At 42.2% G+C, this 12,500-nt stretch overlaps 1 protein-coding gene across 1 annotated transcript in view; it reads right to left on the bottom strand.

Annotated features, from left to right (window-relative positions):
* The window catches only part of prkd1 (protein kinase D1), a 49,945-nt gene that overhangs the window by 8,880 nt on the left and 28,565 nt on the right, over positions 1–12,500 (bottom strand). Inside the window, exons 5-16 of the mRNA XM_084045732.1 lie at positions 12,163–12,186; positions 11,596–11,803; positions 8,830–8,907; positions 8,196–8,406; positions 7,928–8,051; positions 7,328–7,405; positions 5,873–6,070; positions 5,490–5,589; positions 5,151–5,224; positions 1,863–1,935; positions 1,592–1,698; positions 767–928 (exon numbers count right to left, since the gene is read on the bottom strand). Coding sequence (XP_083901858.1) covers positions 767–928; positions 1,592–1,698; positions 1,863–1,935; positions 5,151–5,224; positions 5,490–5,589; positions 5,873–6,070; positions 7,328–7,405; positions 7,928–8,051; positions 8,196–8,406; positions 8,830–8,907; positions 11,596–11,803; positions 12,163–12,186 — 1,437 coding nt within the window. The remainder of the gene's footprint in view (positions 1–766; positions 929–1,591; positions 1,699–1,862; positions 1,936–5,150; positions 5,225–5,489; positions 5,590–5,872; positions 6,071–7,327; positions 7,406–7,927; positions 8,052–8,195; positions 8,407–8,829; positions 8,908–11,595; positions 11,804–12,162; positions 12,187–12,500) is intronic.

Raw genomic sequence — 12,500 nt, 5'->3', positions numbered from 1 at the left:
TACTGCCAGTATATGAAGTCACTAGTATGTCATCAGCACTCTGACGTCAACATGTCTGTGCGTGTCTGTCTATATCGGTGCCCAGTGTTGCTCAGGCTATTGGCGCGGTAGTTCGGGGCCAGTCTATGATGTATGGCAGTGGTTCTCAAAGTGCGGTCCGGGGACCACCAGGGGTAGCCAATCACAGCGCGTCACTTCGTGCCACGCTGTGAGCTTATACATCGGCTATTTTTGAAAAAATAAAATAAAATCTTGAAAGTATTGGAAAATTGAATGATTTCGATTTATTTTTAACACAAACCTACTCTTCTGGGGTTCCCTGGCATAAAATATTTTCAGATGGAGAACAGGTAGAGTCATTCATTCATATACAGCAATAAATAAAATACATGAATCAGAAGACAGAAAAAATAAAATACAAAAAAAGAATGATAAACCAGTTACAATCTTTTGTTGTTCAAGTTCATGGCTTGACCAATGGACTTAAGTCATTTGTGACGTAGACGCATAATGGACATCAATGTGCATGTGTAGGACATGTGTAGGCATGCCTTTTCATTCTCTCATTATTGCCACAATGACGTAATAATGAGAACCCAGAACGAGGATTTTGCGCTGGGCGAGCAACTTCATTGAAATGAATGGGCAGGGATTTCCTGTGTGTGTGTGTGTGTGTGTGTGTGTGTGTGTGTGTGTGTGTGTGTGTGTGTGTGTGTGTGTGTGTGTGTGTGTGTGTGTGTGCGTGTGCGTGTGCGTGCGTGTCTACTTGTGTAACCAGGAACTTGGTGATTCTCTCAGGCAGTCGTCCCTTCTCGCTGGACAGAATCATCTCCAGCATGTCTCCATGGAGCTTCTCCATGACAACGAACACACGCTCCGGGGTCTCGAACATGCAGTCCAGGTTGACCACACCAGGGTGGTGGAGGTTCTGTGACGAAAAGCAGTGGTGTAAAGTAACTAAGTACATTTACTCAAGTACTGTACTTAAGTACAATTTTTAGTTGGAGTATTTCCAATATCCAATACTTTTACTTCTACTCCACTACATCTCAGAGGCAAATATTGTACTTTTACTCCACTACAAGTATTTGAAAACTTTAGTTACTAGTTACTTTCCAGAAATACTGTAAATTATTACATTATAAAGCATACATTAACCACGTTAGCCCTATTTTATACCTAGGCTATTTGAAAATAGCCTATGTTTCTGCAGACCCATTTTAAAGGCTGTAGTTCAGCTAATTCAAATCCACCATCTTGGATTTCCGGTTGCGAATACTCTAATGCTATTGGGTGCATTGCAGCGAGGCTGGGTCTCTCAGAAGAACCAAGCAAACCTTTCTTTATAATTAATTTTAATTCACAGGAGCATAATTTTCAACATATCATGCTGTGTGAAAGAAGACGTGAAACTAACAAACATAACGTCTTTAAAAAAAGGTTAGGTAATAAAACCAAGTGTAAAGTGTGTGTGTGTGTGTGTGTGTGTGTGTGTGTGTGTGTGTGTGTGTGTGTGTGTGTGTGTGTGTGTGTGTGTGTGTGTGTCTGTGTGTGAGTGTGTAGTGTGTATTACTACAGTGTGCGTGTATACCTGTAGTATTGCCACCTCATTGCGTAGCTGGCTTTCCTGTTTGGTTGGGAATCGCAGTTTATCAATGATTTTAATGGCCACGTCTCGGCCTGACTTCCTGTGTTTCCCTGCAACACAAACAATTGACAAAGACGTGACAAAGCCAGTAGCCTGCAATAACCAGTAACCTGCCAACCTGTGTGTGTGTGTGTGTGTGTGTGTGTGTGTGCACACACGTGCGTGCGTGCGTGCGTGCGTGAATGTGCGTATATGTGTGCTGTGTGTGTGTTACCTCCATACACGATGCCAAACTGCCCTGATCCTAGCACCTCGTCAGGAAAGATCTGATACACAGAGCTGATGTCCTGGACAGACAGACAGACAGACAGACAGACAGACAGACGTTTACCATAAACATATCAAAAACAAAAGGTGCACTTTTAACCATCAAAGATAATTCATCATTGCCCTTTTTGTTCAGGATGTGTGTCACCTGGAATGGCTCTGAAACGTACTCAGGACCATGTGTCACGTCCTGTGTCTTTCTCCTGCCTCTCTCTCTCTGCTGGACCGTATAATAAAAGCATTCAAGTGTCTGTAGTCGTAGTAGTTGCTGATCTAGGATCTGAAGCTTATTTTAGAGCAGTGGTTCTCAACCAGTGGTCCGGGGACCACCCGTGGTCCTTGAGGGGGTTCCAGGTGGTCCCTAGCTAAATGATGGAGAGTTGGAAACCAAATGGACCCTTATAGTACAATACTCCTACAACTGTATGGGGATCACAGCAGTATTGAGTCCTCCTGCTGATCTAGGATCTGATCCTGACCTAGATCAGCATCGGGTTCATTGCTATTGGTTCATTGCAATGTTGCTGAAAGTAGGGTTGTCCGATATTGGCTTTTTTACCGATAACCGATATACCGATATTGTCCAACTCTTAATTACCGATACCGATATCAACCGATACCGATATATGCGGGGATTATTGTGATTAGGGTAAGCTCAAATTTCATATCACACACACCATATACAGTAAGAACTCCTGTAACTTATTTATAAAGCAAAAAAAATATATATATATTTTTTTTTTTCAAAAACCGATACCGATATTTTTTTTAATATCGGCCGATAATATCGGGAGGCCGATAAAATCGGACATCCCTAGCTGAAAGTCTAATATCTCCCCCGAGGCATAGGAATATCCCTTTTGTTTAGCGGTTAAGATGTTGGCTCTCCACGCGGGAGACCGGGGTTCAAATCCCGGGCGTTACACTGATATAAGATCTGATTCTGGTAGTTCTCACTATTGGTTCATTGTAATGTTGCTGATCTAGGATGTCATATCCTTGTTCTACTTACTATTGGTTCATTGTAATGTTGCTGATCTAGGATCTGAGGCTTAATTTAATGGTTGGGCTTGTTGTAAGTCTCTCCGGAGGCGCGTGTCACATAAATGACTCAAACATACTGTCATGTAAACCAATGAATGAGTAAATGCAAGTGATGGAGTGCAGGCCGCCCCTGGTGTTTGGCTGCTCTGCCATCCATCTCCTCAACTGAAATATTACATCGCAGTCGGTGGAAACCTCGTATCTCCAAATTTCAACTTTTCGTTTTTTTTTTCATCATACAGGAGTGCCAAAGAAAAGTGGTGAAAATAGCCGACCTACAACGTCACAATGCGTCTCAGCTTGTACAGATCGTCTATTTTCACTATTTCTGAACATTTTCTTTCCATTTCCTGAGAGGTAACGTTCTTTTGTACATACAAGGTTTCCACCGGACAGCAGCGATTTCCTCTCGTTTTGTGTGCAATAATCTCCCCCACCTTTTAGTTTGACAGCCTAATATCACATCGCACCTTGATGGGGGAAAGACAGAAATACGATATTACCACCATCACCCAAACCTCCCCCCACACACACATACACACACATACAGTCGTGCGCGCCTGCCGCCTCACTCGCTGCCTAATTATCTTCGGGGCTGTCGTCATGGTTACCGCGGGGCTGAGTGGCTAATGACAGTAATCTCCATTTTGCTTGAAGACGCTCACACCTTGGAGACTGCACGCTCTGACGCACTGAGAGCGGGTGTGTGTGTGTGTGTGTGTGTGTGTATGTACAGTAGAGTAAATGGAGTGCATGGAGCAAAATGTGCATTTGTGTATGCAGAGCAAGTGAGTGGTCTGTGTGTATTTGTGGTGCAAGTTTACAGTATGTGTCTACAGCAAGTGTGTGTGTTGATAGCTTAGTAGTGAGTAATAAGTGATATCTTTTTGGTTTACAACAACACATTTGTCTTTTATTCTCTTTAAGTTCCAGCTCTATATTCTGATAGTAATCATTGCTATAGAGTATTTGTTCAATAACAGAGGTCTTTCCAGCTCTTTAATAAACAGACAATATATTTTCAGGTTGGTTGCCGATTTCAGCCAGAGAGTACCCATTTATCAGCTTCAGTGTTATAGTGTTCCAGTTCCATTTTCCACACTGCTTTGTGTCATCACTTCCAAGTCAACTTGTTTATCCAATGGAGCCAACGAGAGCACCGGCTCCCGCACTCTACCATTGACAGCAGCCGGGCTACCCGCCAAAAAAATGGAAGAAAATAAGGTCACAGTGGACACAGTTTTTATTTTACATATTCAAAATGAACTACCCCCTGCAAATGACACAGGCACATTTTACTGCTCAAATTTAAGTTCCAAAAATGTTTATGAAACCGTTTTCAGTTGCTTCTTTGATGTTATTCATATAAGTAAATAACTAAAACATTTTTTAGTTTTATTTTGATAGTTGCAAATAAAACAGTAGTAAAATGATTAGATTCGCAGACCATAACTTTAGAAAACCCAGTCAACAATTCAATTCCAATGTGGTCACAGCGTGTCAAACATACATAGTTGGAATTCTGTGTGCTTGTCTTCTGTAAGTTTGGCCTTCCCGAGTTGGTGCTGGGAACAGTAACTTGGAAGAAAGTTCCTCACGATAAGTTCTTCACAAACTTGATGCTCTTGGTTCAGAGACTGATACATAGATATTACACCCAAGCGAGGTAATGGATAAACATCCATTGACTTGACTTTCCTATAGTATGCTATCATTTTGTAGAGGTAGGAATAGAACGCTATGTGTGAATGTGTTGTTAATGAATGTTCTCACTTGCCAGTGAAACCCCAGAGAACATTATTAAACTAGTACTTGTGTTTCCAAATGACTCAGAGACACATTTAAAATACTATATCGTCTCTGTCGGGTGGAAACCTCATCGTGTCCAAAACTGTTACTTTTCAGGATTCAAATTCTAAAACAGCAAACATAGCAGAAATGCATCGCTACACGCCGTGTTTCCAGCTTATGGATCTGCTACTTTTGACAATTTTGTGTGATGCTGTAGTATGATCAAGTAGGGCGTTCATTTATGAAAAAACGTTCTGCCTGACAGCAACGATATACTAATGCATCGGAAAAACATATGTCAAGTGTGTGTATGTGTGCGTAGATGTGTGTGTGTGTGTGTGTGCGTGTGCGTGTGCGTGTGCGTGTGCGTGCGTGTGTGTGTGTGTGTGTGTATTCTCACCACATTCTCTTGGACCTGGCAGTTGGAAACAGAGATGCTGATGGACACGTCCTCTGAAGGAGACAAACACACAGCTGTCATATATCTGTCTGTCTGTCTGTCTGTCTGTCTGTCTGTCTGTCTGTCTGATTGTCTGTCTGTCTGTCTGTCTGTCTGTCTGTCTGTCTGTCTGTCTGTCTGTCTGTCTGTTTGTCTGTCTGTCTGTCTGCACACGGATTGGAATATGATGGTGATTGGCCTAGTAGTATGCAAGACACCCAGAAACTCACACGCACACGCACACGCGTGCAGAGGGGTGAAAGCATGATCTCCTGGGAAAAGATATTGAGTAAATCCTACTGTGTTTGGTGTGTTGTGTTCCTGTTGAGATGGCAGGCATCAGAGCATGTTGGATAGCCATCTCCCACATCCTGGACACGTCCCGACCGACACCACTGACCTAGTGAAACACACGTGGGTTAGAACTAGTTTAAAGTGGCTGGAAAGCAGTAACTATGCCGTCGCTGTCGGGTGGGAAGCCTTTTAAATCCAAAAGCGTTCCTTTTTATTATTATTATCTTTAAAAAACGATTTAAGATAGTGAAAATAGCCGATCTACAGGCTCACAACGCCTCGCATCGCTTTATTATTTCCACTGTGGTCCACATAAAAACATGACAATCACACTGAGGTCAAATGAAATAAAAATCAATTCCTTCATTGATCTGCTGCTGGTCTCTTACCAGTAAGTTAGAGTGTCCGGCAGCGGGGCTGACAGAGCATGGAGCTGCCGTACTGCCATCAGGCCACTGGAGGCTCTCTCCTATGTAGTACACCAGCGTTGCCGTGACGATCTCAAAGCAGTGCGGGTTGGCTCCATCGGGGAGCAGAGAGAAGCAGCGTGCCGGGTCCAGAGACAGCACCTCCGACAGAGGGATCTCCTACAACAGTACACACTAGTGTTGATTTTGACAGCAAATTTTGATTCAGTTTTAGTTATAGTCTTTTGAAGCAAATTCCTTTTAGTTTTAGTCATATTTTAGTGATCTGAAATGTTTTACTGTTAGTCTAGTTTTAGTTGACTAAATATCATACAGTTATAGTCGACTAAATCTACAGTTGATTTAGTCGACTAAAATGTATGTAATGATTTTAAACTGCTGAAAATAGCCGATCTACAAGCTCACAACGCGTCGCAGAGCGATGCGTTGTGAGCTTGTAGATCTGCTATTTTCAGAGCGCAACACCCGAGCGCAACCAAACATAAAATTACTTAATTGCCTTTTAGTTCTACTGGATCTCTCCTCGACTAGTCCCTCAATAACATTTTAGTCTAGTTTTTATTTGTTGACGAAATTGTCAACATATTTAGTCTTAGTTTTAGTCATCTTAGCTTAGTTTGTATTTAGTTTTCAACACTAGTACACACACAGCACAGTGCAGTGGAAACACCACACTGTTAGCAGGGTAGAGGACAGTAAACAGTGGAGTCTAACCTAAATTATTACACGGCTTGGTTGAATGCTTGATTCTGATTGGTCAATCACTGAATTCAGTGATTGACCTATGAGCTCTATAACAGACCGCTATCCTGTCTAATCAAAGGCTCAGAGCACCTGCTGCGCCGCTTGACTTTATGCTGTATCCAACACGGAAGCCATGTAAACAAACGCCCAATGTCATTTACAACTAAACATTGCTCTCAAGAATGCTTTTGAAAACATTTTAAGCGAGAAATAGACATACTAGACAATAGTACAGTAACCAAAAAATGATTTCCCGTTGTTTTTCCGAGACGACCGTGTTGCGCTGGACGGACGGTCGGCCGCACCTGGCATAAATCAATGGAATACTTTCATTTCCGTAAGCAAGGAAATACTTTGTTTTGTTGTTACTTTTGGGTCAATTTATTAAATTATGTATTAAGTAGCCGTGTAATAGTGGTCATTGTTGAGAAAGACAGGACAGGATAATCATCCTGTCGGGGTTTATTTCTCAACAATGACCTCCGCGCCGTCAATTATCCCTTGCATAATGTAGGTTACAGTAGACTACAGTACAGTAGGAATAGTCACGTTCAGGGCTGCTTTAATCACTTAAGCACTATACGAGTAGCATAGTTGTAGGATCCATCATTTAATGACAAATGTAGCTTCATGCTTCGGTCTCCACTGAGAAACAAACAGAGAGAGTCATACCTTGTAGTATCTACTTCCTGTTTCATTCTGGAACAACGTGATGCATTTACTGTCCAACCTCCAGTAATGTCTTTTCCTCTGAAACACAGAGAGGAGAGGAGAGGAGAGGAGAGGAGAGGAGAGGAGAGGAGAGGAGAGGAGAGGAGAGGAGAGGACAGAGGAGAGGAGAGGAGAGGAGAGGAGAGGAGAGGAGAGGAGAGGAGAGGAGAGGAGAGGAGAGGAGAGGAGAGGAGAGGAGAGGACAGAGGAGAGGAGAGTTACACTGATTACTTACTGAGATGACTCAGAAAAGAAATAGACGGGTAATCAGACAGACAGACAATCAGACAGACAGACAGACAGACAGACAGACAGACAGACAGACAGACAGACAGACAGACAGACAGACAGACAATAGTTTCCAGTATATCCAGACAGACAGACAGACAGACAGACAGACAGACAGACAGACAGACAGACAGACAGACAGACAGACACACAGACAGACAGACAGACAGACAGACAGACAGACAGACAGACAGGCAATAGTTTCCAGTATATCCAGACAGACAGACAGACAGACAGACAGACAGACAGACAGACAGACAGACAGACAGTTACCAGTGTATCTTTGCTGGTGTAATGAACCATCCAGCCCTCTTTCAGCACACTGCTACTCTTCCTCTTGATGTGCTTCACTGATTGGACGACTCTCATCAGGGGAATGTTATTACTGGTTGATGGGCTTCAGGGGGGTGGGGCATACACATGAGGTCCAATAGAAACACAGCAGTTAGAAATACAAGTCAAGAGAAACAAGAGAGTCGACAGAAGTTAGCATTTCTGTTTGTGCGTGTGCGCGCGTGCGTGTGTGTGTGCGTGCGTGTACCTGATAGATCTGTTGGAGTCATCTAGGTCGGGGTCGTGGAGATCACAGAGATCGCCATGCCCCGTGTTGAGCAGCACACCCGTCACCTCCGATGTCATCCCTTCCTCCATGTCATCCAATAGGACGAGGACGCCGGCCCTGTCGACGTCCTGGTCGTCAAGGCAACCCTCCTCCATGACAACATCCGACTCCGCCCCCGGACTCAGAAGGTCTGTGGATGGATCAGTGGTGGAAAAAGTACTCACATTTCTTACTTAAGTAAAAGTATCAATACTGCATGGTAGAAATACACGTTTACAAGTTACAAGTAAAAGTCTGGAATTAAAAATGTACAAAAGTGCGCCTCCGTCATGGACAATAACTATTATCACCGTCTTGCGAGTTAAAAATACAGCGTTACTCTGCTCAATTTGGCTAACCGCTTCATTATCCAACCTGTCATAGAATATTTCTCTCATATTATCCTTTTTTTTTTCAGCACTCCTCCGCCTCGCATCAAAGCCCCGCCTCGTGTCGAAGCCCCGTGCCTAAAAACAAGCATACCTTTCCAATTTCCCAACGAATGCCAATTTCCCTGTAACATATACATGTAAACAATTCAATTCAGCAAATAGAGGTTAAGTAAGTATATTACCTCCATTCCTGCAGACTTCTCCAAGACAGTTGTTTGGAACTTTAGGAGCACATCTCTTATGGCAATTAAACTTACAATCTGTGAGAGAGAGACAGAGAGACAGAGAGAGAGAGAGAGACAGAGAGAGAGAGAGAGAGAGAGAGAGAGAGAGAGAGAGAGAGAGAGAGAGAGAGAGAGAGAGAGAGAGATGCAAGGATCTGCAATAAGTGTATCCAATACATCATTAATAGATCTATTAATTCTTTCGATGTCCCGTTAATCTATCCATCCATATGATCCTATTTGCCTGAGTATAAAACCATTTTTTTGGGTTGTCTCATATTAAAGGACTAGACTTGCCAAGTTACTGTAGCTAAGCTCTGCCTCTTGGCTATTTTTTCCTTTGACACAAGGCTGTACACACATTGTCAGATTTTCAGCCTGCCACTTGTAAACGCAAACTCATAACATCAGTTAACCCATTCAATCCGAGGACGCATCTCTCGTCATTTTAGATTTCTTTGGCTATTCAAAAATAGCAGATATACATTTTATATTTTTGAAAAATCGTGAAAATGTGTGCAAATCTTTGAATATATGTTTTTTAGAGAACATTTGTAACTCAAATCTTTGCTTCTGGTGGTCCCTGGAACAAAATATTTTACAAATATTTGCTTAAAAAAAAATATATATATATATATATTAAAAGATTTGCACACATTTTCACGATTTAAAAAACAAAAAATAGCATATCTACAAGCTCGATCTACAAGCTTGCAGATCTGCTATTTTTTGAATAGCCCAAAGAAATCTAAAAATGACACAGATTATTTTCCGGTCTAAATGGGTTAACAGCCCAACACCACGTCACTCTTCATCCCCATTCTGTCCCAACAATCTGTTGTCTTTCTCTCACTGGAAAATGTTAGCTTTTACACACTAGCGTTCCTTCCTTGTGAATTCTGGGGGATTGACCTCTTGCTTTTCCTGGTGCTTTGAATTTGCTCATTTTTGTTAAGATGTGCAACAGGCACATTTACAGTGGTAAACAACTATGTTAATAACCAGAACTCTGAAAATTGTACAATTATAACAGGTAGTAGAACATTTCATGATGTCGGTATAGTCGGCTTATATCAAATCAAACCAATCTAGGCTCATACAGTACATGTTACCAAACCAGTAAAACCTGAAACCCAACCAATCCTAATTAATGAACTGTAAACCCATTCAATCCGGGAACACATCTGTGTCATTTTAGATTTCTTTGGCTATTAAACAATAGCAGATACACAAGCTCATAGGGCGGCACCGAGAGCTATGAGCTTGAAGATCTGCTATTTTTGAAAAATCGTGAAATTTTTTTTTGCAAATCTTTGAATATATATATATTTTGTTTTAACTCAAATCTTTGCTTGTGGGGGTCCCTGGAACAAAATATTTTGAGATGGGGGGGTCCGCGGACAAATACATATCATTTTGGGGGTCCTTGACATGAAAAAAGTTTGAGAACCACTGAAAATAATGGTTAAAGTGGTTACACAGATACGTTCCCAGTTTTAACTATTTTTATTTTATTTTTATGAACTGTTAAATTGGGTTACAGGTAGGCAACAATTACATTACAGGGGGCGGCAGTGGCTCAGGAGGTAGAGCGGCCGTGTGGGAACCGGAACGTTCCCAGTTCAATCCCGGGTTCCCCCAGAGTTAGTGTCGAAGTGTCCTTGAGCAAGTCGCTGAGCCCCTAATTGCTCCCAATGAGCACGTTTGTGCCTTGAATGGTTTCCTCCGCCATTACATGTGTGTGTGAATGTAATGCACAATCTATGTAAAGGGCGCTATATTTACCACCATTTACATATAATTCACGTTTATTTTATTTCAATAACTCATTCATTTACTTTTTTATCACTCTATTAACACATGTTCTTCATTTAAAAAGATTTGGTCTTCAAAATGTATTCTTCCACTAACAACAGGTAGTGAAAGGTGTCATCTTGTATTTGGCTCATACATGGCTAATTAGCACTCTGTTCTTTCTGTTGTCGATCCTCTATTTTCAGTGAAGTTATTTAATGTGGAGCAGAAACACTAGTATAGAGCCCTGAGGGACTCAACCAGTGGTCCGGGGACCACCAGTGGTCCTTGAGGGGGTTCCAGGTGGTCCCCATCTAAATGATGGAGAGTTGGTAACCAAATGGACCCTTATATATCTTTAACTCTTGAGAGTGTAAAATGAAACCAAAAAACATGTACCCTCACAAAAACATGTAGTAGTCCTGGTCGCTATACCACCTCCCCCATGACAGCCGGGGCGCCTGATGGAGGCGAAGGGAACTGGTTGGAATAACGTGTTCCTTCCACGCGCTACGTCCTACCGGGGAAACTCCCCCCTGTCAGGTGACAAGAAGGTCAGTTGGCTCTCACGCATTGAAGGAGGCATGAGCTAGGCCCTGGGCTCCCTAGGCTGGTGGGGGGAGCGTAGCGCCCAGGATCACTTAGGAAATTGGCACCAGGTGAAAAAAATAAGGGTTACAAAATCGCGGGATAAAAAAAAGAAGGAAAAAAAATAGTTAAATAATTGTAAAACATCTTGCATTACTTAGTTCACAAGGAATCTACACAATTAGAGAATGTCGAAGAAATATTAAAAGTTTTGGGTCTGAAGAGGCTAAAGCTCATCAAATGGTGGTCCGTGGCTCAAATGCTGAATAAATAATGGACCTTGATATGAAAAAGGTTGAAAACCACAGACGTACAGGGATTAAGTGGTGAGATGAGACTGACCTTTACACTGAAGACCCTGTCGGAAGAGTCCTTTGAGGAGTTTCTTGCAGTGTTGGCAGACAGTGGGTCTGGTGTACGAGTGAATCAGGAAGCTGTGAGGAACTTTGACCTTAGACAGCAGGATCTTGTCCAGTTCGATCGGTCGGCCAATGTAGGACACGGAGCTGGACCGTCGCTCGCGGCCAGGGAAACAATCCGCCATGGTCTTCTGATGAGACGGAGGCACGGGGCAACGGTTAAATTGGAATGATACATTTCAGGGTGAGATAAGTGTAACAAAGTGAATAAAAGGGATGGTTCACCCCCAAAATTACTTTTCTTTCTATCGATTACTCACCCCATGGAGATATTTTTAATTTTGTCTTATTTCTAAGCCAATAATTTGATGACCGGTAGTGGTTCCAACCGGAACCACTGGTATCTGGTCATCAAATTATTGGCTTAGGAATGCGACAAAAACTAAAAAATATCCATGAATTCAAGTCTCCATGGGGTGATTAATCGATAGAAAAAAAAGTAATGTTTTGGTTGAACTATCCCTTTAACAATGCAGAGTAAAGGACATACCTCAATACCGGGACTGAGCGGAGACTAGATACAGAGGAAGGAAAGAAGGAGAGAAGAATGGAGAGGTGAAGTCAGTGGAGGTGAAAGATGGGAAGGAAAAAGTAAAGTATTATTAGTTGACACATCAACATGGATTCTATTTACTCCTATCCCTGGTAAACACATTCATGTACTTTCTGTTTTCACTCTACATTAAATAATATGACTGAATATAGCCGATCTACATCTGCTATTGTCTGCAAAGGTTTTCCCCAGAATATGGATGCTGGTAAAAAACAGATCTGAAATCCAGATTCCATTTACACCTGTCTCTGGTAAACCCATTAAAACAGACCTGT

The sequence above is a fragment of the Gymnoscopelus microlampas genome (assembly GCF_963454915.1).
Source record: "Gymnoscopelus microlampas genome assembly, chromosome: 20".
In the NCBI taxonomy this organism is placed as follows: domain Eukaryota; kingdom Metazoa; phylum Chordata; class Actinopteri; order Myctophiformes; family Myctophidae; genus Gymnoscopelus; species Gymnoscopelus microlampas.
This window is presented reverse-complemented; position numbering and strand designations above follow the sequence as displayed.